Here is a 26269-nt window from a genome sequence, read left to right as displayed (position 1 = left end):
TCAATCATATTAAATACATTTTACACGTTATAGTATTTGCAAAATGTTTGAAATATAAAAAATGATTTTTTTAAAAAAAATATTTTTCATTTACTATTTTTCTGAGTTTTCTAAATCTTAAAAAATGTTAAAATATTTTTCAATAAATAAATGGAATCACATACAATTTTTTATTTATATTTTTCTTGTATTATGTTTATGCCATTATATAAGACACCCTACTATACTATTATTTGAGATTAACTTATTAACTTATTAAAATTTTAAATTAAAATTATACTTTATAAAATCGTAATAATCAAATGTAAATTAATCCCTATCACCAATAATTTATAAAATAATAAAATTAAAATTAATAAAATAAAAATAATTTTGACATATAATAAGATTTAAAGTACTAAGTGTGAGTAATTATGATTTTTTTTAATAAGTTGTGGATAATATACTATGTGGCCACCATTCTTCTCTTTTATTTTTTTTTCTTAAATTTTCATGTAAACCAAAAAAAAGATAAAAATTATGAGTGCAGATCATTTAGAAAGAATTAAACAGAGAGATGGAAAGAGAGCAATACATCCCATTATTTGAAACAAAAGAAGCTAAGGCATGGCTCTTTTACAGGCTCTTCTCTGTAACTGTGTTTCTTGCTGTATGCTTCATATGGGTTTACAGAATCACTAACTTACCAAAAAATGGAGAAGATGGCAGATGGGTTTGGATTGGACTGCTTGCAGCTGAGTTATGGTTCGGTCTTTACTGGCTCATCACTCAAGCTCTCAGGTGGAACCCAGTCTTCAGGTCCACCTTCAAGGACAGGCTCTCTTGGAGGTACCAGGATGAGTTGCCTGGAGTAGATATATTTGTATGCACAGCAAATTTCAAGATAGAGCCGCCGATAATGGTGGTGAATACGGTGTTATCTGTTTTGGCTTATGATTATTCACCGGAAAAACTTAGTGTGTATCTGTCGGACGATGGTGGATCAGATCTTACGTTTTATGCTCTCTTGGAGGGTTCCGAGTTTGCCAGACATTGGATACCATATTGTAAGAAGTTCAAGGTGGAACCAAGGTCTCCTGCTGCTTATTTTGCTGATTCCAAATCTTGTATGGATCTTTCTCATCGTATTGAGGCGTCCGTAGCTATTAAGGTAATGATTTATTATCGGTTAAATTCGAAATTTAAAAACTCTCAAATCTATTTAAATATATTTATTATTAAATTATTTATTTGGATATATTTATTATCGTATTAAATTTATGAATATAAAATAAATTATAATTTTTAAATAATTTTAAAATTTTTTGTATATATATTTTATTTATAAGTTTGAATTTACTAATTTTGACAGATTGCAAAATATTTTTTTCAAAAAAAATTTCATAATTCTCACATATAGATTCTTTTAAATTCAAATTTTATAATTTTTTAAAAAATATTACAATTACTCTGTAAAACATTTTTATATATTTTTAAATAAGAGCAATCAATATATAAAATATAAAAATTTAGTTGAAGATCGATGATAAAAAAAATATGTTTACATTAATGATAAAGGTTTAAATTAATTTAATTTATAATTAGAAAAAATTACTTTTTAGTCCCTAAAATTTAATGCAATTAACACTTTTGTCCCTCTATTTTGACGACCCAACATTTAAGTCTTTCACTTTCTCTTCCATCCGAATTCATAGTCCTTCCATCCGAATTCATAGTCCTTCCATCAAAACTAGCCGTTTGGTCAAAGAGTTAAATGTGAGAGGTGAGATTTTTTTATAAAAAATGCCCTTAATAAAATTGTTAAAACCCCTTTTAACGTGAAATCCTTATATTTTTCTTTTTGCTCATATTTTCTTTGTTTCTTTTCGGAAAAGAAAAGCTTTCTCTGCGTCAACTTCAACGGCTTTTGAATCATAATGCACGATTTCAATTGATAGTCCTGCCGCTTGTGCACAAAGTTTGGCCTTCCATCCAGAGTCACATTACGGTCGCTTACGCAATTGAATATTTTATTACTTGCAGCTTCTAGGTTCTCAACAACTGCTGTAAGTATAGAGGACAAGTCTCTAACATGAGCAATATTAGTTAGTTGCATCATAGATTCAAGGATTGGCACTGGCCTTTTCTGGACAATCTCTGTTTAGAACAAAATATCGTCAATTTTGTTCTTGGGCCAGGCCTGTTTGTGAAAGTTGATTAGGATTGTTTGCTTATATTAATAATGGGTTTGAGTCAATAGGCTTGCCAAACCTCACAGCATCAAGGTCCTTACCATTGTTATCTAACACCACATCAAAGGTTGCTCCTTTCATAGCTTTTCCAACTTCTACTAGGTCTCTCACACTGTTCGCCATTCCGCACTCACAATTTTCTAAATAAAAAAAATGATAAAAGAAATTAAGTTTCCATGAAAATTTCTGTTGTAAAATTAGTTTAGATTTCAAACAGATTTTATGGTCATTAAATATTTTGTGGTCGTTGGAGATTTCATGGTAATTAGAGATTTTATGATCGTTGAAGATTTTATGGTTATTAAATATTTTATGGTTATTAAATATTTTATTTATTAAATATTTTATTTATGAGATTTAAATATAATATTAAATATGACCGTTATGATTTTATTTCAAAATTCTTATAACTATATATAGCGGTCAGTTTTCCACAATAGTCGTCTTTACAAAGATATTATCACTCCCAATTTTTCTACTTTATTCTTTATTTTCTCTGTGTTATCTGCTGGGTAATAAATCAGAGATAAATTCTTGTTGTCCTGATCCTGGGAATTAAATCTCAGAAGAATCTGTTTAATCCTCGGGGATCACAAAATAAATCCTTAAGGACAGTGTTCAACACGACTCAGGTTTCATTATTTTACCCAATATTTCCAACAATCTTAAGGATTTATCTTTACACAAATGAAACCAAATGTTGTCACTGTCTCTATTTCTGCACTGCCCGCTTCCAATGACATTATCATTATCTCTGCTTCTACAAATGGTCGGTTTCTTCTGCCTACTGTCCTCACATCTCAAAGATTGAGAATCAAGACCTGTACCTGCTATTGATCCAAAGTTGCATGAAATTTGGGTCTATTCTAATAAGGTATACAGGCATACAATTATCAGTACTCTTTTTAACAATTTCTTTGATAACTATTGTTCTTACAAGGAAACCAAGTAAATATGAGATTCAATGAAATATGGGATTCAATAAAAAAAAATGAGATTCAATGAACTTGAAATATACTGCTGAGGATGTTGGCTACAAGAGCAAATCTTGTATAAAGAAAAAGTGCACAAATCAAATAACAGGTATGAAAATAAGAAATCTAATTACAAGCTCAAGTTTAATAATCCCATTTTTAAAAGGAAAGGATATCGTCTTGTATGTGGTAAGCCGGATCATGATGCACCCCAGTACAGGAAAAGAGTGATAAATGACAATCCTCCTAAACCAAAAGTGAATTTAGTTGAAGGAGATGACATTGTTGCTGTGGTTATTTCTCAAACTTTTCTTGTAGCTAATGTGCTAGAATGGGTAGTAGATTTTGGTGCTACTAGGCATATCTGTACAAACAGAAATGCGTTTACCTCCTACTTTACAGTGGGAGAAGGAGACGAACATGTGTATTTTGGTGATTTTAGGACTGCAAGTATACTTAGTAAAGAGAAAGTTCTTCTCAAACTCATATCTGAAAAGACCTTTGCACTTAATGAGGTACTTCATGTACCCAATATGAGAGCTAATTTAATTTCTGGAATACTATTGAGAAATGATGGGATTAAGGAGTCATTTGGGTCAGACAAAATTATACTGACTAAAAATGATATTTTTATTGAAAAATGTTATTGTAATCAGAGACTCTTTATTCTCAATATTTTTGCAATAACAAATGGAAATACATCATCTTGTGCTTTCTTGCTTGGTTCTTTTAATTTATGGCATGATAGATTAGGAAATGTTAGTGTTTTTTATATTTAAAAAAAAAAGAAAAAAAAGAAAGGAGCAATATATTAGTATAATATCTGTCACCGGTAATACATGTTTAAATAAATGTGAGATTTGTGTAGAATCTAAGTCAAACAAAAAAAAATCATGTTCAACTACACATAGAGAATCTGAATTGCTTAGTAATACACAAAGTCTTAGGGGATTTAAAACAAACTATGACTAGAGGTGGTAAAAAAAAAATATTATGTAACTTTTATTGATGACTATTCTAGATATACTAAAGTATATTTGCTTAGAAACAAAGATGAAGCATTTAATATGTTTCAATTGTATAAAGCTGAAGTAGAAAATCAATTAAATAGGAAAATAAAAAGGATTAGATCAGATAGAGGTGGAGAATATATCTTATTTAATGACTTTTGTGAAAAGGAATGAATAATTCATGAATTTACTTCACCCTACTCACCTAAATCTAATGGAGTAGCGGAAAGAAAAAATAGGATATTAAAAGAAATGATGAATGCTTTATTAATAAGTTATTCCTCACCTAATAACCTTTGGGGGAAGCTTTATTATCTGCTTGTCATCTACAAAATATAATACCCTATAAGAAAACTGATAAAATACCCTATGAACTTTGGAAAGGTTATATACCTAACTTAAAATATTTAAAATGTAACGTCCCGAAAATCGAACCGCTACCGGCGCTAGGATCCGGGTCGACTTAAGGCCGCCGGGACCCGTAGCAAGCCTAACATACATCCTGAAAACCTGATTAATCCCATACATGATCAACAATCATACATAAAAATTAAAACTTTTCTTTCATTTATTCCTCATACACCAAACTCAACATGTGCATTCACTAAACATACTCATAATCATAAACTCAACCCCTCTGTGGGATCTCATCAATGCCCCAATGGGCGATACATCATAAGTTGAGTTGGTTAAATATAAACATCAATAGACATTAAGATCATGTATCAACAGGGGATTACAATAAACTATGGTCAAGCACACTTCTAAACCTCAAGATCATTATACATAACATAACTATTTAACTTTACATCATCTTACAATTTATCTTGTCCACTATCTAACTATTACAAACATAAGACTTTACTCTTCCTGACTTCTCTGTCTAGCCCGTACCTGCAATTCTGAGGGATTAGGGAAAAGGGGTGAGCTACAAGAGCCCAGTGAGCAGAATAATAGAAAAATATTTAAAACTCATGCCATCATGTAATGCAACACATCACAACAAATCACATCTCGGATGGTATTGTCACCTATAGTCCTCTACATTCCAAAGTGCCGGGACGTAGAATGGGTACAACCGGTCTTTCTCTTAACATAACATATCATACATACCAATGTGCCAGGGACGTAGAATGAGTACAACCTGGACTTTCTCTTACATAGTGCCAGGGACGTAGAATGGGTACAACCTGGACTTCCATACTATCTCATGCCGTAGCATCATCATATCGTATGAGGACTAAAAGGTCATCCAATAACCAATCCACATCAACATCATAAATGCAATGCAACATATTCGTGGATTCTAATGCAAACAACCTATTTCATCACATGGCATTCATGATGCATGAACATGCTCAATTGTATAATTCATTTGCTTTAAAACATAAGGTTTATTCTACTCACCTCTGGCCGAAGCTCTACTAACTCAGAAGCAGCTGGACTCACTGCTGGGGTCCTCGGTTCCTCGGGTCCGAACCTACACAGGTGGACTCAAATGAGGGACCAAACAACTAGAACATAACTCTAAAAATATCCCCCAAAAACCCCCTAAAACACCTCAAATAATCATGCAAAAACATACAAAGGAAGGCAGAACAGGGCAGGTTCGGCGGCACCTTCGGCGGCCGAAAGTCCCTCCAGAGCCGAAACCCAGGCAGGTTCGGCGGCACCTTCGGCGACCGAAAGTCCCAGACAAAGACGAAAGTCTCTTTTCGGGGGCAACTTCGGCAGCCGAAAGGCCTGCCTCCCCAGCCATGTTCGGCGGCCGAAAGTGCCTTCGGCTGCCGAACCTGGTTTCTGCCAAAGGGCAGAAACTTGGCTCCTTTATGCACATTTGCCTCCCAACTCTTCCAACATGCACATAACTCATTCAAATCATGCAAATATACATACAAGGGTTCCTAGGGGCCTCAAACTAACTTAAACCCCAACTACAACACTCAACAACAACACAATCCAACATACATTGTTCAAAACATAACATTAACTCAAAAACCTAACTATGAGCTAAACATGCCTTCTACCCCATAGGTCTTGCATAAAACTTACTTTAAACATAAAATGAGCTTAAGATCGGCTCTTACCTCTTGAAGATCGAGAGAGAGACGTCCTAAACTCGGAGGTGGGAGATTTTGAGTTCTTGGACCTCAAAGCTCCAAAACTTGGTCAAATCTCTTCAAAACGACATAAACCTTGTTAAAACATGAAAGATTGAGGAAAAATCATCAAAAATGAACCATGGAGGAGCAAGAACTCACCGTGGCTGAAAATGGGGAGAAAACTCACCCGTTTCGGCCATGGAGCTCTTATATAGGGGCTGGCCAGTTCACGTTCGGGGGCCAAATGTGCCCCCACATCTCATGCATGTTCGGCGGCCGAACATGAGGTTCGGCGGCCGAACCTGGTCTCTTTCAAACAAAACTTTCGGAGGCCAAAAGTGCTCCCAAAACCTATCCACGTTCGGCGGCCGAACATGACTTTCGGCGGCCAACCCTGGTAAAGGTTCCATGGTTTTTTTCATTTAAAAACTCAAATTCATTCTTACTTAAAAATCATTAAAACATGAAAACATTTGTGAAAACATGATTTTACCCTTCTAGACGTCTCCGACATCCGAGATTCCACCGAACGGTTGGAATTCCGATACCGGAGTCTAGCCGGGTATTACATAAAAGTGTAGGGGTATCTTGCTAAAACAATTCTTCCTGATCTTAAGAAATGAAAAATAGGTTCAAAAACTTTTGATTGCATGTTTATAAGTTATGCTGAAACCTATAAACTCAAGTTTATAAGTTTGCTTTAGCTTCTATACATAAACTTGTTTTAGCTTCCTGAGACAGAATTTCTTCTATTAAAGTATTAATTGCTTTAGGTTTTATGCATAAACTTGTTATTTATCAAATGGATGTTAAAACAGTTTTAAATGGAGACTTGGAAGAAGAAATTTATATGGTTCAACCTAATGATTGTATTGTTTCTGGTCAAGAAAATAAAGTCTGTAAACTTCTTAGATCATTATATGGTTTAAAACAAGCTCTCAAACAGTGGCATGAGAAATTTGATCAAGTTTTGTTGAATGATGATTTTATCTCTGTTGAAGTTGATAAGTGTGTATATACAAAATGTATAAATGATTGATAAGTGCGTATATACAAAACGTATAAATGATGAATCTGTGATTATTTGTTTATATGTGGATGATATGCTTACTTTTGGTACAAATTATGATATAGTTGTAAATAAAAAATTTTCATTGCCTCTAAATTTGATATGAAAGATGTGAGAGAGGCAAATGTGATTTTGGGAGTTAGAATCATAAGGAAGAATGATAGTCCAATGCTATCACAAGAGCATTATGTTGAAAAGGTTCTAAGGAAGTTTGGATATTTCAATGTCAAACCTGTAAGTACCCCTTATGATTCTAACTGTCAATTAAAGAAAATTAGAGTCTGAATATGCATAGATCATTGGGAATCTGTTGCATTTAGTGAATTTTTTTATCAACACCATCTATATCAATGCGTTGTGATTGCCAAGCGGCAATAGCTATTGCAAAGAATAAAACTTTCAATGGTAAGAATAGACATATTCGTCTGAGACATAATGTTGTTAAGCAGCTGCTGAAAGATGAAACTATTTCCATTGATTATGTGAAGTCAGAAGTGAATTTGACCAATTCTCTGACTAAACCTTTAGAGAGAAAACTAATCGATGAAACATCGAGAGGAATGGAACTTGAGCCAATTTAAAATTAACTGTGATAGTAACCCAACCTTTGTGATTGGAGATCCCATGAAAAATGTTCATATGGATAATAACAAGTCACTTGTTAGTTCTGATAGCACCATTTATTGTTGTCCCTTTCTATGGTGTGAGAAGTGCTAGACTGCATTAATGAGATGATGAGATGAAAACTCTTAATGATATTCATATCTCTTATAGGTGGTGTATAAATTACAGTATACACTTGATGATATCACCTATATAAGTGTGGAGTGGGGCCGCTTCTATGAGATTGTGGCATAATCTCTAGAGCACTTATGAACTTCCAGGCGCGCGCATGGCCTATTAGCGCAAAACGGCGTTGACAACAAGATCCGTTTGATGAGAAATTAATATACAAAAAAGAGTTTTGGTTCATAGAAATAAAAGTTTCACCAATTACTCTGTATATTAAGTCTTATTAATCTAGGTCTGATTCATAGTCTAAAAGACACTAGATTCGAAACATACACACTAAATTTCTAAACCCAGCAATGAAAATCTTTTGAAATCTGTGGGAATTGTTGTAAAATTAGTTTAGATTTCAAAGAGATTTTATGGTCATTAAAGATTTTGTGGTCGTTGGAGATTTCATAGTAATTAGAGATTTTATGGTCGTTGAAGATTTTATGGTAATTAAAGATTTTATGGTTATTAAATATTTTATTTATGAGATTTAAATATAATATTAAATATGACCGTTATGATTTTATTTCAAGATTCTTATAACCATATATAGCTGTCAGTTTTCTACAATAAATAGCATTCGTCTTTACAAAGATATTATCACTCCTAATTTTTCTACTTTATTTTTTCTTTTCTCTGTGTTATCTGCTGGGTTATAAATTAGAGATAAATTCTTGTTGTCCTAATCTTGGGAATTAAATCCCAGAAGAACATGTTTAATCATGGGGGATCACAAAATAAATCCTTAAGGACAGTGTTCAACACGACTCAGGTTTTATTATTTTACCCAATATTTTCAACAATTTCATCAAGTTCGTATGGAAATTTCATCAAGTTCCTATGGAAATTTCAAGAATTATTTAATGATTTCTAGAACTCATTGAGAATTTTAAGAAATTGAGAGAAAAGAAGAGACAGGGGAGGATTGAGAGGAAGGAGAAGCAAGAGAGATGTACGGAAGGGATAAAAGAAATAGAGAAGATACGAGGGAGAAGAAGAATGGAGGGAAGAAATAGGGAGAAGAAGGATGGAGGGAAGAAACAAGGAGAAGAAGGATGGAGGGAAAAAATAAAAAAGATACGAGAGAAAAGAAGGATGGAGGGAAAAAATAGATAAAATATGAGGGAGAAGAAGAATGAAGGGATTTCATATTGAGAAGGGTTTTAACAATTTTATTAAGGGTATTTTTGGTAAAAAATTTCACATCTCACCTTTCTCTCTTTAATCAAACGGTTATTTTTTATGGAAGAACTACAAATTTGAACGGATAAGAAAGTGATAGATTTAAGTGTTGGATTGTCAAAATAGAGAGATAAAAATGTTAATTACGTTAAATTTCAAGAACTAAAAAATAATTTTTTCTTATAATTATAATGAAAGTTTAATAGGGAATTATATTCATAATTTTTTTTTAAAAAAATTCACATTAGACATTTTCTCCTCTTATTAGAAATAAAAAATTTCACAGAATTTAATTTGATTATTTTAATTTAAAAAAATTATTTTAAAATAAATAAAAATCATGTGAAAAAATAATAAAAATTCATTTAATATTTTTTATTAAAAGAAAAATTCCCAACACTATTTAGAGAATATATATATATATATAAGAAACAAACTTTGAAGAGACGCAGTGATAAATTGAAAGTATAAGCTATTTCGTTGCAGAAATTATATGAAGAAATGAAAGAGCGAATTGAAAGTGCAACCAAGCTAGGTCGAATCCCTGAAGAACAACGCTCCAAACATGAAGGATTTTCACAGTGGGATTCATACTCTTCACGGCTAGACCATGACACTATCCTTCAAGTAATGTTTTTTTTTTCTTCTTTTTTTCTTTTTCAACTTGCAAAAGTTTCCCATCAAGTATAATTGTAGTCTTGGTGTTCGATGTTTGTACTTCCACTTTGTTTGACAGATTCTGATAGATGGGAAAGATCCAAATGCCAAAGACATTGATGGGTGTGGTTTGCCTACTTTGGTATACCTTGCTAGAGAGAAGAGACCCCAACATCCACACCATTTCAAAGCTGGAGCTATGAATGCCTTGGTAACTAATTTATCTGCATGTACCCATATACTCTTCGTTAGATTCTGGTCACGTTTGTTCGTCAGGATCATTTATTTGCCGTTTTTTGGTCTACTATGCAGATTAGAGTGTCATCAAAGATCAGCAATGGACCGATTATTCTCAATCTTGACTGTGATATGTACTCAAACAATTCATTAGCCGTTCACGATGCACTTTGCTTCTTCTTGGATGAAGAGAAAAGCCATGAAGTTGCTTTTGCACAATACCCACAACACTTCGAAAATATTACCAAGAATGATGTATACAGCAACTCTTTACGAGTGGTTTTCAATGTAAGCGCAGACAAGTGTATATATATTTAAACTGATCAGTCATGTGTTAGAGTTTCATAATTCCTCCTGCTTCTTTGCTAAATGTTGGCAATTTTTAAAGGTGGAATTCCATGGTTTGGATGGTTTTGGAGGCCCTACATATGGTGGAACTGGCTGCTTTCAGAGGAGAGATGTTCTGTGTGGAAGGAAATTCACTAAAGATAGCAAATTTGAATGGAAGGAAGATGACGATCATAAGAGACTAAGGAGCATACTGGAATTAGAACAAGAAACAAAGTCTCTCGCAAGCTGTACTTACGAGCAAAACACTCAATGGGGCAAAGAGGTCTATCAGCAATTAATCTCCATTAATTTCTTTATGAAATTCTACTCTAACAGAAAGAATGTTGGATTGCAGATGGGTCTGAGATACGGGTGTCTGCTCGAAGACGTGATTACTGGGTTGTCAATCCATTGCAGAGGATGGAAATCAGTGTATATCAATCCAGAAAGGAAGGCATTCACCGGTCTGGCACCAACTACCTTGTCTCAGACATTGGTGCAGCACAAGAGATGGGCAGAAGGTGCTTTCCAGATTTTGTTTAGCAATTATAGCCCTTTATCGTATGCCCGTGGAAAGATTAGCTTTGGCCTGCAGCTAGGTTATTGCTACTATTGTTTCTGGTGTCCATCCAGCATTCCAGTACTCTGTTATTGTATATTCCCTTCGCTTTATCTCCTTAAAGGCATATCCTTGTTCCCACAGGTATATATATATATGTGTGTGTGCGTTCTCTTATATCAATTACCAATTTTATTACAAACCTTTGATTTTGTGAATGCATCTATAATCTAACTATTCAAAATTTTTTGTTGTTTTTTCAGATCTCGAGCCCATGGTTCCTACCTTTTGCTTATGTAATATCTACTCGATACATTTATAGCCTAGCTGAATTCCTATGGTCTGGTGGCACAATCCTTGGCTGGTGGTGTGAACAAAGAATGTGGTTATATAAAAGAACAAGCTCCTTCTTCTTTGGATTCATTGACACCATTTTGAAGATGCTAGGATTCACTGAATCAACATTTGTAGTCACTGCAAAATTTACCGATGAAGATGTATTAAAAAGGTACGAGAAAGAGATGATGGAATTTGGAGATTCCTCTCCAATGTTCGCCATCTTAGCAACACTTGCAATGCTCAATCTCTTCTGCTTTATTGGAGTTGTGAATAAAGTGATCATGAATGGCGATGTTTTTAGTCTTTACAAGACTATGCCTTTGCAAACTCTTCTCTGCATTGCTTTGGTTCTCATCAACTTGCCTCTGTATCAGGGCCTTTTCCTGAGGAATGACAACGGCAAGTTGCCAAGTTCTCTAGCTTTCAAATCATTTGTTGTAGCTCTTCTTGCTTCCTCTAGCTTCACTCTCCTATATTGATTCTCTTCCTTGTGGCTATTTACAAGTTCTGTAATTTACTGATATTTAATGTTTTCTATTTTCTATTTCTTGAGACAGTAAAAAATTAAGTTGAGATTATGCAAATATATAGTTTCTAGTTCTAGTTTTCCCTGTGCAAAATATTATATTCGTAGTAATTAGTTCTAATTAACCATCGTTAATTATTTACATAATTGGAAGTTACTGTTAGATGATGATGTGATAACTAATTCTATTTTCTGACAACATAAAAATTAATAATCACAAAAATTAAATTACATAATTTTTGTATATTACTCATGAGTTTAAAATATTATATTACAATTGTTTTTTATTCGTTTATTCATTTCACCGTCGGAATGGCCCTTATAAATATCCATCAACTCGCTTTTTTTTTTCTTATAAGAATAATTAGTGGCAGTATATTTATATTTCAATCATATTAAATACATTTTACACGTTATAGTATTTGCAAAATGTTTGAAATATAAAAAATGATTTTTTTAAAAAAAATATTTTTCATTTACTATTTTTCTGAGTTTTCTAAATCTTAAAAAATGTTAAAATATTTTTCAATAAATAAATGGAATCACATACAATTTTTTATTTATATTTTTCTTGTATTATGTTTATGCCATTATATAAGACACCCTACTATACTATTATTTGAGATTAACTTATTAACTTATTAAAATTTTAAATTAAAATTATACTTTATAAAATCGTAATAATCAAATGTAAATTAATCCCTATCACCAATAATTTATAAAATAATAAAATTAAAATTAATAAAATAAAAATAATTTTGACATATAATAAGATTTAAAGTACTAAGTGTGAGTAATTATGATTTTTTTTAATAAGTTGTGGATAATATACTATGTGGCCACCATTCTTCTCTTTTATTTTTTTTTCTTAAATTTTCATGTAAACCAAAAAAAAGATAAAAATTATGAGTGCAGATCATTTAGAAAGAATTAAACAGAGAGATGGAAAGAGAGCAATACATCCCATTATTTGAAACAAAAGAAGCTAAGGCATGGCTCTTTTACAGGCTCTTCTCTGTAACTGTGTTTCTTGCTGTATGCTTCATATGGGTTTACAGAATCACTAACTTACCAAAAAATGGAGAAGATGGCAGATGGGTTTGGATTGGACTGCTTGCAGCTGAGTTATGGTTCGGTCTTTACTGGCTCATCACTCAAGCTCTCAGGTGGAACCCAGTCTTCAGGTCCACCTTCAAGGACAGGCTCTCTTGGAGGTACCAGGATGAGTTGCCTGGAGTAGATATATTTGTATGCACAGCAAATTTCAAGATAGAGCCGCCGATAATGGTGGTGAATACGGTGTTATCTGTTTTGGCTTATGATTATTCACCGGAAAAACTTAGTGTGTATCTGTCGGACGATGGTGGATCAGATCTTACGTTTTATGCTCTCTTGGAGGGTTCCGAGTTTGCCAGACATTGGATACCATATTGTAAGAAGTTCAAGGTGGAACCAAGGTCTCCTGCTGCTTATTTTGCTGATTCCAAATCTTGTATGGATCTTTCTCATCGTATTGAGGCGTCCGTAGCTATTAAGGTAATGATTTATTATTCATTACTTACTTTCATTCATCGGTTATAACATTTACAACAAAAAAAAAAAAAGGTTTAAATTAATAATTTTTAAAAAAATTCAAAAATCTTACATAAAAATTCTTTTAAATTCAAATTTTATAACTTTTTTTTAAAAAATATTACAATTACTCTGTAAAATATTTTTATTTTTAAATAAGAGCAATCAATATATAAAATATAAAAATTTAGTTGAAGATCGATGACAAAAAAAATATGTTTACATTAATGATAAAGGTTTAAACTAATTTAATTTATAATTATAATGAAAGTTTAATAGGGAATTATATTCATAATTTTTTTTTAAAAAATTCACATTAGACATATTTTTTCCTCTTATTCGAAATAAAAAATTTCACAAAATTTAATTTGATTATTTTAATTTAAAAAAATTATTTTGAAATAAATAAAAATCATGTAAAAAATAATAAAAATTCATTTAATATTTTTTTATTAAAAGAAAATTTTCCAACACTATTTAGAGAATATATATATAAGAGACGCAGTGAGAAATTGGAAGTATAAGCTATTTCGTTGCAGAAATTATATGAAGAAATGAAAGAGCGAATTGAAAGTGCAACCAAGCTAGGTCGAATCCCTGAAGAACAACGCTCCAAACATGAAGGATTTTCACAGTGGGATTCATACTCTTCACGGCTAGACCATGACACTATCCTTCAAGTAAAGTTTTTTTTTTTTCTTCTTCTTTTTTTCTTTTTCAACTTGCAAAAGTTTCCCATCAAGTATAATTGTAGTCTTGGTGTTCGATGTTTGTGCTTCCACTTTGTTTGACAGATTCTGATAGATGGGAAAGATCCAAATGCCAAAGACATTGATGGGTGTGCTTTGCCTACTTTAGTATACCTTGCTAGAGAGAAGAGACCCCAACATCCACACCATTTCAAAGCTGGAGCTATGAATGCCTTGGTAACTAATTTATCTGCATGTACCCATATACTCTTCGTTAGATTCTGGTCACGTTTGTTCGTCAAGATCATTTATTTGCCTTTTTTTGGTCTACTATGCAGATTAGAGTGTCATCAAAGATCAGCAATGGACCGATTATTCTCAATCTTGACTGTGATATGTACTCAAACAATTCATTATCCGTTCACGATGCACTTTGCTTCTTCTTGGATGAAGAGAAAAGCCATGAAGTTGCTTTTGTACAATACCCACAACACTTCGAAAATATTACCAAGAATGATGTATATAGCAACTCTTTACGAGTGGTTATCAATGTAAGCGCATACAAGTGTATATATATTCAAACTGATCAGCCATGTGTTAGAGTTTCATAATTCGTCCTGCTTCTTTCCTAAATGTTGGCAATTTTTAAAGGTGGAATTCCATGGTTTGGATGGTTTTGGAGGCCCTACATATTGTGGAACTGGCTGCTTTCAGAGGAGAGATGTTCTGTGTGGAAGGAAATTCACTAAAGATAGCAAATTTGAATGGAAGAAAGATGATCATAAGAGACTAAGGAGCATACTGGAATTAGAACAAGAAACAAAGTCTCTTGCAAGCTGTACTTACGAGCAAAACACTCAATGGGGCAAAGAGGTCTATCAGCAATCTCCATTAATTTCTTTATGAAATTCTACTCTAACAAAAAGAATGTTGGATTGCAGATGGGTCTGATATACGGGTGTCTGCTCGAAGACGCGATTACTGGGTTGTCAATCCATTGCAGAGGATGGAAATCAGTGTATATCAATCCAGAAAGGAAGGCATTCACCGGTCTGGCACCAACTACCTTGTCTCAGACATTGGTGCAGCACAAGAGATGGGCAGAAGGTGCTTTCCAGATTTTGTTTTGCAATTATAGTCCTTTATCGTATGCCCGTGGAGAGATTAGCTTTGGCCTGCAGCTAGGTTACTGCTACTATTGTTTCTGGTGTCCATCCAGCATTCCAGTACTCTATTATTGTATATTCCCTTCGCTTTATCTCCTTAAAGGCATATCCTTGTTCCCACAGGTATATATATATGTGTGTGTGTGCGTTCTCTTATATCAATTACCAATTTTATTACAAACCTTTGATTTTGTGAATGCATCTATAATCTTAACTATTCAAAATTTTTTGTTGTTTTCAGATCTCGAGCCCATGGTTCCTACCTTTTGCTTATGTAATATCTACTCGATACATTTATAGCCTAGCTGAATTCCTATGGTCTGGTGGCACAATCCTTGGCTGGTGGTGTGAACAAAGAATGTGGTTATATAAAAGAACAAGCTCCTTCTTCTTTGGATTCATTGACACCATTTTGAAGATGCTAGGATTCACTGAATCAACATTTGTAGTCACTGCAAAATTTACCGATGAAGATGTATTAAAAAGGTACGAGAAAGAGAAGATGGAATTTGGAGATTCCTCTCCAATGTTCGCCATCTTAGCAACACTTGCAATGCTCAATCTCTTCTGCTTTATTGGAGTTGTGAATAAAGTTATCATGAATGGCGATGTTTTTAGTCTTTACAAGACTATGCCTTTGCAAACTCTTCTTTGCATTGCTTTGGTTCTCATCAACTTGCCTCTGTATCAGGGCCTTTTCCTGAGGAATGACAACGGCAAGTTGCCAAGTTCTCTAGCTTTCAAATCTTTTGTTGTAGCTCTTCTTGCTTGCTCTAGCTTTACTCTCCTTTATTGATTTTCTTCCTTGTGGCTATTTACAAGTTCTGTAATTTACTGATGTTTAATGTTTTCTATTTTCTATTTCTTGAGACAGTAAAAAAATAAGTTGAGATTATGCAAATATATAGTTTCTAGTTCTAGTTTTCCCTGTGCAGATAGAATACTATATTCATAGTAATTAATTATAATTAACCATCGTTAATTATTTAATTTATATTATATAAATATTTACAATTTAAAAAAATTAACGTCTATAATAGCATTAATTTTAAAATAATTATAATAATTTATTTAAAATATATATATGTTTTTTTGAAAATAGGGGGTGGGGGAGTCGAACCTTTGAATAACTTATTTTTTAAATTGTCATACTTTTTTATATCTTAATATTAAATAACTTAAAAATTAAATAATAAAAGTTTACATTAAAAAATAAAAATTAATAATATTTTGAAATTTTTAAAATAATAAATAATTTGAAATAATTTTTTTTAAACAATAACAACCGAAGAACGCCTTAAAAATTTTAAATTTTCGAAAAAGTTTGAGCGTATTTAACTTGTTTGATTGTTGTTTTTTTATTTTTTTTTTGAAATTTAAAGAATTTAAATCTTGAAATGGAGAAATTAACTTAAAGTAAATAAACTACTTTCTAAGAAATTACTCTCCATAAGATGGAGGAATTCAACCAAATAAGACATAGTAAAGCAAGGGTTACCTCAAATCATTAGAGAACTTAAGCACGTCCACGTAGTATTTAAAAAAAGAAGAAAAAAAGTACACGTTGGATCCAAACCGGGTCCACGCAAGAATGACTGTGGGGAGAGCCCATTACGACAATAACACAACCGACAACGCATTACGTCCGAAGTCTTCAAACTTGAAACTCGCCAAGTCTTATTTTCAAATTTCAAGTTCCTCATAATTTATTGAGGCTTCCAAAAGGGCTCTAAGGAAATCTACAAATTCAACATCAAAGGTAATTTCTTTTTCTTCAATTTCTTTGTTCCTACATTCAAATTTCTTTTTAAGATCCAGTTTTCTTTCCCGATTTGATTCTGTCCATGTTTGCCTTGATGGGAAATGAAGGAAAATTTTGAATCTTTTTGGCTGTTTAGGTTTTTAGGCTCGATAAGGGAAAACCCCTTTTAATTTTATTGGAAATTGACGCTTTAGATATTTGATCTTTCTTTCCCTTGCATTTGTGGCCAAAATTATCCAGCAGAGCTTCTAATCAATTTTAGAACTGAATATAATTGTGGGCTTTTGGCAAATCGTTTTCATTTTCTCTCCTCTCTCTTTTACAGCTTTTTTTTTTTTTTGAAAAAAAAATATATATATATAAATACAGGCACATCTGTACATATTGAATTAGATTGTGTAGAATAAGAACATTTGTCTGTGTGAAATGTGAGCTCTGTTATTTGACTTCACGTATTATGACGTTTGGCTATCTGAGAGACCCTTGCAACATGGAACGTAACCCTTGTGTCTTGATATTCTGATTGATGGTTTCGTTTTGTGACTTTGGAAATGATTTGCCTTTTACATTGTACAGATGGGAATTGGGCTAAAGGAACTTTATGTAGTGGTACTATTGGCACTTTTATCTAGCCCACAAGCAGTGTTTGGCATTAGATTTGTGATCGATAGGGAAGAATGCTTCTCTCATGATGTTAAATATGAAGGCGATACAGTTCATGTTTCCTTTGTTGTCGTCAAGACTGATTCATCTTGGCATTATACAAACGATGGTGTTGATCTTGTGGTAAGTTTCATCTGTCTTTGTTTGGGTCTTATGTCGCTTAATTAGGAATTGTGATAACACAAGCTCACATGGAGTATGTGAAGTTCATTTTCAAAAGTAGGACTATCTAAATTTTTTGCTTATGTGCTTGCTTAAATATTTATTATTTGCTGAAATACATGTCACTTTGTTGCCTTAAAATCATTTTCTTAATCATGCTTAAAGTATGTGCCCCACACCCAAGCTTTTGTAGTTGCCAAGGTTACTGCCTCTGCGAGCATCTTCCCCACAATGGGAGAAGGAAGACAGCAGTTGGCATAGAAATGTAGAGAGATGCAGAGAAAGTTAGGAAAACCATTATAAGTTGACTGATACAAGAAAAAGATTAAAAACCAAGAAGTAGAGAAAGTTGCATAATTTTGTCTGCCAACTAATGCAAGGAAATTAAAGGAATGTGGAGACTTGTAGCCACATTCAAGAGCCTAAATTCAGTCCAAAATAACATCAGGCTGAGGGGCTAACCAAGCCTGGCAAGGGCACCATGAAAAGTGGCAGTTTGGCCAATGCGATTGCTATTGTGGCTGCTGTGTGTAGTGCAACTAGTTTGGTCATGAATCTACATAGGACTTTTTGGGTAAAACTCCCAATGTGATGAGTTGACTTGAGCTCATCCTGACCATGCGTGAGCCTTAACTCACCATGAAGCCTGTTATCTTTTTTATTTTTTGTTAAACGAAGAATTCTTAAATCATTTTCTTATTGACAATTGGTTTTTGGATCACACTCTTAATTGTTGAAGCAACAAAATAGCGACACTTAAATCACTTGTTCAAAAAATTATATTAGAAGTAAAATCATTAAAAGCTTTAGTGTTAATTTATGCAAAATTTTAGTAAAAGGTATAAAGTAAACACTAGATTTGCATTATAGGTCATCCTTGGTTTATCATGTCAGTTTAAAATTTAAATAAAATCATTAAAAGATTTGGTGTTAATTTAAGCAAAATTTTAGTAAAAAGGTGTTAGTGAACACTAGATATGCATTATAGGTCATCCTTGGTTTATCATGTCAGTTTAAAATTTAAAATTTTTCCATATAATAACTTAATGATGGATATTATATATATTACTAGGATTCTGGCAAAGTTGGGTTTTAAATGATTGATCACATTATGGATCTCATTTTCTTGACCAAAATTCAACCTAGTTTGAGCTCATATGAAGCGTAGGACAAAATTTTCAGGCAAAACAATTAAAATAGAATTTTTGTGCTTGTTTATACTAATTGCAATCCAAGTTCTAGCCATTTCTGCCCATTTTCTTTCATATTGGTGCTATTTGCAGTTTCAGAGGCATATCATAACATTTAAGAAACAGTTCATTACAGTTATGTGTAGTCTGAAATGTATAGTTGATCAATTATATGTATGGTAAATAAGTTGAGAATTATCATTGTTTGTGGTCATATTCAATGTTTACAATGCTTGAGCTTTGAGGTTATTGTGTTGGAATAGAAGTAAAAATTGTTATCAATTAGATTTGGAATTTTCCCCCTTCTTTTGTACTATTTTTCACTTTTTTCTCCTTTTGCTGAAATTTTTAATTTTCTTATGGCTCTTCCAGTCACACCTCATCTTTCAATCTTCTAGAGACTGAATGTGAATGTTCACCTGTTTGAGATAGAAAATTTCTGTGGAATTCTGACATTGTTACTTAGAATAGATCACTTTAGTGATTGGTATATTTTGAATGTGCAAATGATCCAGAAAATTTGATATTTTGAGCTTTTGATTTTTGGCCAAGTCTATTGATTAAAATATCAAGTATGCAATGGCTATGCGTGACACAGTATATGCATAGTTGAGGAGATAACTAATAGACTTAGTTCCATTAGCCATTATGTCATCTACCATTCGAACTAGATATGCCTCTAAACTTTCAACTGGATTGAAATTGCCAGATAAAGGGACCCAATGGTGATCAAATTCAGGATTTTCGCGACAAGACAAGTGATAAGTTTGAGTTTATGGCTCGTCAAAGAGGAGTCCACAGTTTTTGCTTCACTAACAGGTCTCCTTACCACGAAACCATTGACTTTGATGTATATGTTGGCCATTTTTCATACCAAGAAGAGCATGCAAGAGATGGTCAGCCATAATTTTTTATTCTTCAATATCTTTTTTCTTTTTCCCCTTGAGTCCTTGATGATAAAGAGGCAGACTTAGCGTGATTGCCATGATATTTGCAGAGCATTTTACACCCTTGCTAGATCAGATATGGAAGCTAGAGGAGGCTCTTTACAATATCCAATTTGAACAGCATTGGCTGGAGGCGCAGACTGAACGTCAGGCAATAGGTCTGTTCCAGATCTTTCAAAGCATTATTTTAGTCCGAGGCATATATTTTTGCTATTTGCTTTTTTCCTTTTTGATGCATTACACTGCTCTATTAACAATTCTTTTCTTAAGTTGCAAGTAGGAAATTTTTTTGACCTTGAACCCACCGAGACACACTAGATTCTCTTAGAAACTCCTTTTTGAGAACTGAAAACTTTATAGCCTTGAAATTATCTGACAGGTGAATGTTAATAGTTACATGCACATCAATTGGGTGGCTTTCATTGGTCATGTTAGTGTTGCATAATTAGCTTAATTTCTTAGGTTACTCGGCCTACCGTTATTTCTAATCTGTTCTGGAAATGCATTTGAGTAATTTGTTTGGGATATTGAACTGAAAAGTCAATTCTGACCTCTGTTTGTCCTCATGGCCATTATATAGATTATTTGCTAAAAGACAACTTGCACCTGTCAGTTGCTTCATACTCACCCTTCAATTTAGTTGAAAAGAAATACCACCAACGAATAAGAAAATAGTAACAGAACATGAGATTTGGTAACCTTATCTTGGCCTAGCATTACATAAAGATTCACAGGGTATTCTCTTTTGTTGTTGCTGCAGTAAATGAAGCAATGGGCCGCAGGGCTATTCATAAAGCGCTGTATGAATCTGCAGCACTCATTGGTGCTAGCGTTCTGCAAGTTTACCTTCTTCGCCGCTTGTTTGAACGGAAGCTTGGGATGTCCAGAGTGTAGACATTACTGTGGATAGTTTGTAACATCATGATCAGAATTATTTATTTCCTACTTGCTTCGGGGGAAAACGGACGCGTAGAATCAGACCATCCATTTGCAACGTTTTGCTCTTTACGTTATTGAATTACCATAGATTGGCTTTTTGAAACGGTGTGTTGATTTGCTGTGTAACCTGAGCCTTGAGCCACTACCTCTAGCCGCAAGGCCTGGCTATTCTTGCATTTGTACAACAGATCAAAGAAAGATAGTTTGCACTTAAACCCTTTGCCACCATTGGAGTTTTGTCTTAAAGATGTCTGCAAAACAGACACAAGGGCTGATGACTCTCTTGAATGTGAGGAATTTGTTCATTTACCCTCTTAGTATTAAGAATTTTATAAAAATAATTTAATTCAATTAATTTTTTTTTAACAATTCTCTAAAAAAAAATTAATTCCTTTAGAACTTAAAAAATTTATATTTTCAAAAAATTTAATTTTTATATGATTTTATAAAAATTTATGTAGAGAAAGAAATAAATCATGCGAAATAAAGAGTTAGAATGGTAGTTAAACATCTGCAAACTTGAATATGTTAAATTTATTATTAACTTTCATTTATCTTTCCTTACTGAAGAAATTTCATTGGAAAAAATATATATATATATATTTCACAAACAAAACCCGTTCACCAATATCAAGTAAAGTCACAAAAGCTCTACAGATCTTAATCTTAACATAAGACGAAGCAAAGATGAAACAAAAACAAATGTGTATTTTGCTCTTTTCCCCACAGCTCAATCTTACAACACACAATGAATTCCAGCAGGATTTATCACCGGTCTACAGCTTCTACCTTCTTTAATAAATATATATTGGGGCACTTGCAGATGAAATTACTCCTCCATTGAAGTTCACACGTGGGAAGACATGATCAAGATTCTGCAGCCGGGGTCTGAATGCAGCAAAACCATTTTTTCTGAAAACCAACGAAATTATCTGCATAAGGACTGTAAAAAATAACACCATAGAATTTCTGGGTGGAAAATAATCACCCACCAATCAAACAATCTTGAGATATTTTGATATTCCAGTAATTTATAATGTCCTTTTCCAGTCATCAAGCTCACTTTCACTTTTAAGGAATACGTACTTGCATTCAAAGACTTAGAACCAACACGACTAAAAATTGATGCATGAAAAGCACGCCAGCTGCAATTATTGCAGAATTAATGCACAGCTCCTAATTTGAGTGAATGAGCATGTGAACCTGAGTTTTCAAGTTTCTTTGAGATGTCAAAGATTAAAGCCAATTATGTGACAACTAGTGAATGTCAAAGATTTATAACCTGAGGCTTGCCGGGATCCACTCCAGGCTTAATATGACGATCAGTCTTTTCAGGTGACTCAGGTTTGCCACCCGTCTTCTTCTCATCCCTAGCCTTGTTAAAAATCACAGTAAATCCCTCAGCAGAGGCAGGATCATTGACATCCCACTCACCAAATTTGGGCAATGGCCGACCAGTATCCTGTTCAGGAAAAAAGATAAAGTAGGGAGTTCCCATCAATAATCTTGAAGCTGTATCAGCCAAGTGCACAATGTAAATATATAATATAGCATGTTCTCAGTTCTGGTACACCTGTAATACCACGGACACAAATTTAAACATATGAAACACTAAACTGTCTGTGATCCAACAATAAGCCTCATGAAAGGAAGAAATTACTAACCCAGCCAAACAAAATATCACACAACAATTTTAGTATTCCAACTCAGCAGATAATCTAGCATCAACTGATCCAATGACCATCACATATGGAGGGGCAAGAGCTTCAGCATAAGTGCATCAATAATACCTCATTCCAAGTATATGCAATTTATCCACACAACCTGGGAATCACCAGACATGTCTCATAGACTTAAACTGACAGTTATGCATCCCAGGCTCTTACCCATCATCTCAACAAGAATCAAGTTCATTTTATGATTGACAGAAAGCAAAATGCTCCTTGATACATAAAAGAAGCATTCCGATTTTCCATTAAAACTTTGCCATTTATAATTTCTGAAATATCTAATTCATAACTTTAATTTGTATTCTCAAAAAAATAAACTGGAGTCCACTTTCTTACCGCTTAATACACACTTCATCCATGATTTAAACTACTATTTTCCATGGACTTTCTTGATTTGAAATAAAAGGAGCGCTTTTAAAGCAGCAACAACATGTCCAATATCATAAATAGGCTTCTTAGATTTACATGTTCCATTAAGCAAAACTTATTTTTCTCAACAAAGTAAATATTTATGAGAAAAAAAAAAAGAAAACAGCTTTTGGGATAAAACAAAGAAACCAAGCTGCAGTAACCTTCAATTATTCAGTGAATTGTTTCAAATAATTTTTTAAAAAAAATCTTGGTGAGAAAAAAATTTGGGAGAGAGGAAGGAAAAAGCAAACACAAAAGAAAAAGTCAATAATTTGATCTAATTATGTCCACTCCAGAGCCTATTTAGCAACCCAAAGATCAAGTCAATATAATCAGAAACGAAATCAACAAACCCATACGTGAAATCATCAGCAGAATCTAAAGCACCAAAATCTAAATCAAATCAATCAAAAACTAAAACCCACCCCAGGAGATCAAAACAAGCATTGAAGAAAATCAGAACTGTAGGAAGAAAGAAATCCTGCGCCCCAAATAAACTGACACAAGCACACATACTCAAACATAAAAGAAGGGTAACATACCGACATGAATTCTTGATAGAGAATTTCTGGAAAATGGAAATAAGAGTAATGAGAGAGAGAGAGAGACAGACAAAGAGAGAGAGAGAATTTATTTGCAGAATGTAGAGAGAGTGAGAACTGGGCCAGAAATGGGCCTGATTGAATTCCAAAACTATTTAAACGGGTTGGGGGGTGTTATTTATTGACGGTAACGGAAAGGTCAAACGTCTCGTTAGTCCAATGTCAGCAATGACGTGGTAAGACGAGACAATAGATGGGACTGTTAACGGAGCACAACTGACCTGTCAAACGGCGTAATTGGAAGAAAGATGTTTGGCTTCACAGAGGCATGGAAGCAATTGATTTGCTGGCACTGTTTTTGAAAATTTAGGTTTTATCATTTTTTATTTTAAAAGAAAATTAAAAAATATAGAAAAATTTATTTGCCAGAACGTCCTTGAATATTGTAATTAAATATATTTAACATTTACATATTTTATATAACATATAAGAAAAATGATTATTTTTCTCCTTTTATTGCGAGTTTCATTAGCGGCCATGATCTGTTATTTTTCTATATTTTTTATAAAAAAAACTTTAAATGAATTTTTATATAATTAAATATAATTAAAATAAAATTTTAAAGTTAATATTTAAATTTAATGTTTTAAATTTGAAAATTAATAAAAAAAAGAATTAAATTCTTATAAATTTAGTGATTCCAAATATAGTCTTATCATTTTTAAGAAGCCATTTGTGGAAATCAACTTTGCAGCGTGTATAATTTATTAATTTTATATTTGAAATGAAAAAAAAAAAAAAATTTCATTTGAAAAAAATTATAAAAAATCAAATTAATTTATACTTGTAATAAAGGAATTTAATTTTTTTGGCTTTAAAAAATTTTCATTTAAAGAAAACATAAACTGATGTTTTATTCTATAAAAAATTATTTAAATTATTTTTATAAATGAATTATTTAATATGGAATTTTTAAAAATAATTTGAAATCTATAATTCTAAAAAGTTTGATTGCGACAAGGGTTCAGGAGATGATTAAGGGCGTTAAGAGATGCTAATATTAATAACTAAGCAATCAAAGGGAGCATTAGGCTTAAGCTGGAAGTAAAATAATCCACTTAAGAAAAGGACAAAATAAAGGCAAGAAACAGACAAGTTACCAAAACTATTGGCATCTGATTGAACAAAAAACAATTGCCAACAGAGCTGTATCACTGCAAATAAATAAATAAGGAGGAGCCAACCCAACAAGCTAAGCACAGATCTAAAAGGTTTTGCAAATGGAGAATCAGTGCATTGAGAGCCATTTCCAGAGTGGTAATAGCAATGAAATGAAATTATTAACAAAGACAAATTACAAGAATTGCTAGATTCTGTCTGCCATGAGAACAGCAATGCATTGAATTTTGTAGAGTAGGATGCCTGATTTTAGGGGTTTTGATATGAACAAATTTGATGGTTCATTTATCTCTATGTTCCCCATATCTGGTGCAGAAGGAAGAGATTTAGACACACCATTTTGATTTGGTTCCCTAAGTGGCCCCTCTCTCAGTCTTGTCTTTCAGTATTAGCAAACAGTTGCTTCATTATGCTGCCATCCATATGAAGATGTGGCTCTCCTCAGATCATCACACGCAATAATAATACTGATGGAGTCTAGTTAACACTCACAAACTGGTTAATAAATGCCAAATGTCACCAATATATGTGATTGGTATAAAACAAGAAATGGAATTGTTTAACTACACATATAAAACAAGAAAATCAGGAAGCCAACTCACAATCAATTTCAGGAAGTCCACTAATCAGATGCTCGAGTTCTTTATCGTTAGAAATGGAAATAAGTTCCCACTGTAACAATTCGTCGAACACTTCCAAGAAGGAATTGATTTGAGGACGAATAGCATTTGTGAAGATGTGATCAGCAACAAATTCTACATGCTCATGGTTTGTTTCTTCTGTAACCCTTATATTTCTTCCTCCAGCAATTAATAAATTTCACTTACCCCTAGCTTCCATTTCAAATTCTTGTAATAACCAGGATCAATAGCTTCTATTTCATGGCAAGTCATATATAATAATTCAATGTAAAATATTAAATGTTTCAATTTTCTAAGCAAAAATGTAATAATTCAATAGGAAAACAGTAAGATGAGAATGGAAAAATATATAATATATGGAACACTCAGATTGAGATTCTAAGATATTTGAAAGCAAGAATGAGTTTACTTGTATTGAGATCACAATAACACTATATGTTTGAATAACTTTTGAGATAATTAAGGGAAAATATATATGATTTTTTTTTTAATTTATGTTTAGTGTTTAGATAAGTAAAGAATAAAAAGAAAAATAAAATTAACCTTTTTTTATTTCGAAAGATGAGAATTGAAAAGAACAATTAATATATTACTCTCGCTTTATATTATTATAATCACATTCTTGTTTAATATGGCCAAATAAAAAAAATTAAAATAAAAGATATACTATAACTTCACGC

The 26269-nt window shown here is 32.8% G+C and overlaps 3 protein-coding genes across 5 annotated transcripts; 2 read left to right on the top strand and 1 right to left on the bottom strand.

Annotated features, from left to right (window-relative positions):
- Positions 1-505: 505 nt before the first annotated feature.
- LOC110611222 (cellulose synthase-like protein E1) lies at positions 506-12073 on the top strand. Its single transcript, XM_021751410.2, has 7 exons — positions 506-1150; positions 9835-9975; positions 10085-10216; positions 10318-10530; positions 10631-10855; positions 10928-11275; positions 11395-12073. The coding sequence occupies exons 1-7, from the start codon at positions 557-559 to the stop codon at positions 11947-11949; spliced, it is 2208 nt and encodes a 735-aa protein (XP_021607102.1). The 5' UTR covers positions 506-556; the 3' UTR covers positions 11950-12073.
- Positions 12074-12886: 813 nt separating this feature from the next.
- LOC110611223 (transmembrane emp24 domain-containing protein p24beta2) lies at positions 12887-21314 on the top strand. Of its 2 annotated transcripts, XM_043954976.1 has the most exons (11): positions 12887-13532; positions 14108-14248; positions 14363-14494; positions 14596-14808; positions 14909-15130; positions 15199-15546; positions 15665-16174; positions 17762-17971; positions 19910-20096; positions 20198-20305; positions 20908-21314. In XM_043954976.1, exons 1-11 carry the CDS (start codon positions 12939-12941, stop codon positions 21039-21041), a joined length of 2799 nt encoding a protein of 932 aa, XP_043810911.1. In that variant the 5' UTR covers positions 12887-12938; the 3' UTR covers positions 21042-21314. The 2 variants fall into 2 exon arrangements, with proteins under 2 accessions (XP_043810911.1, XP_043810910.1); XM_043954975.1 differs by lacking the exons at positions 12887-13532; positions 14108-14248; positions 14363-14494; ... (2 more) ...; positions 15199-15546; positions 15665-16174 and adding an exon at positions 17037-17182.
- Positions 21315-21664: 350 nt separating this feature from the next.
- Positions 21665-23925, bottom strand: LOC110610530 (protein NOI4). Of its 2 annotated transcripts, none has more exons than XM_021750490.2 (3): positions 23770-23925; positions 22369-22548; positions 21665-22018 (listed from the first exon to the last, which is right to left on the bottom strand). In XM_021750490.2, exons 1-3 carry the CDS (start codon positions 23773-23775, stop codon positions 21881-21883), a joined length of 324 nt encoding a protein of 107 aa, XP_021606182.1. In that variant the 5' UTR covers positions 23776-23925; the 3' UTR covers positions 21665-21880. The 2 variants fall into 2 exon arrangements, with proteins under 2 accessions (XP_021606182.1, XP_021606183.1); XM_021750491.2 differs by having other exon boundaries at positions 21665-21998; positions 23770-23924.
- Positions 23926-26269: the final 2344 nt, after the last annotated feature.

The sequence above is a fragment of the Manihot esculenta genome, chromosome 3 (assembly GCF_001659605.2).
Source record: "Manihot esculenta cultivar AM560-2 chromosome 3, M.esculenta_v8, whole genome shotgun sequence".
NCBI lineage: Eukaryota > Viridiplantae > Streptophyta > Magnoliopsida > Malpighiales > Euphorbiaceae > Manihot > Manihot esculenta.
This window is presented reverse-complemented; position numbering and strand designations above follow the sequence as displayed.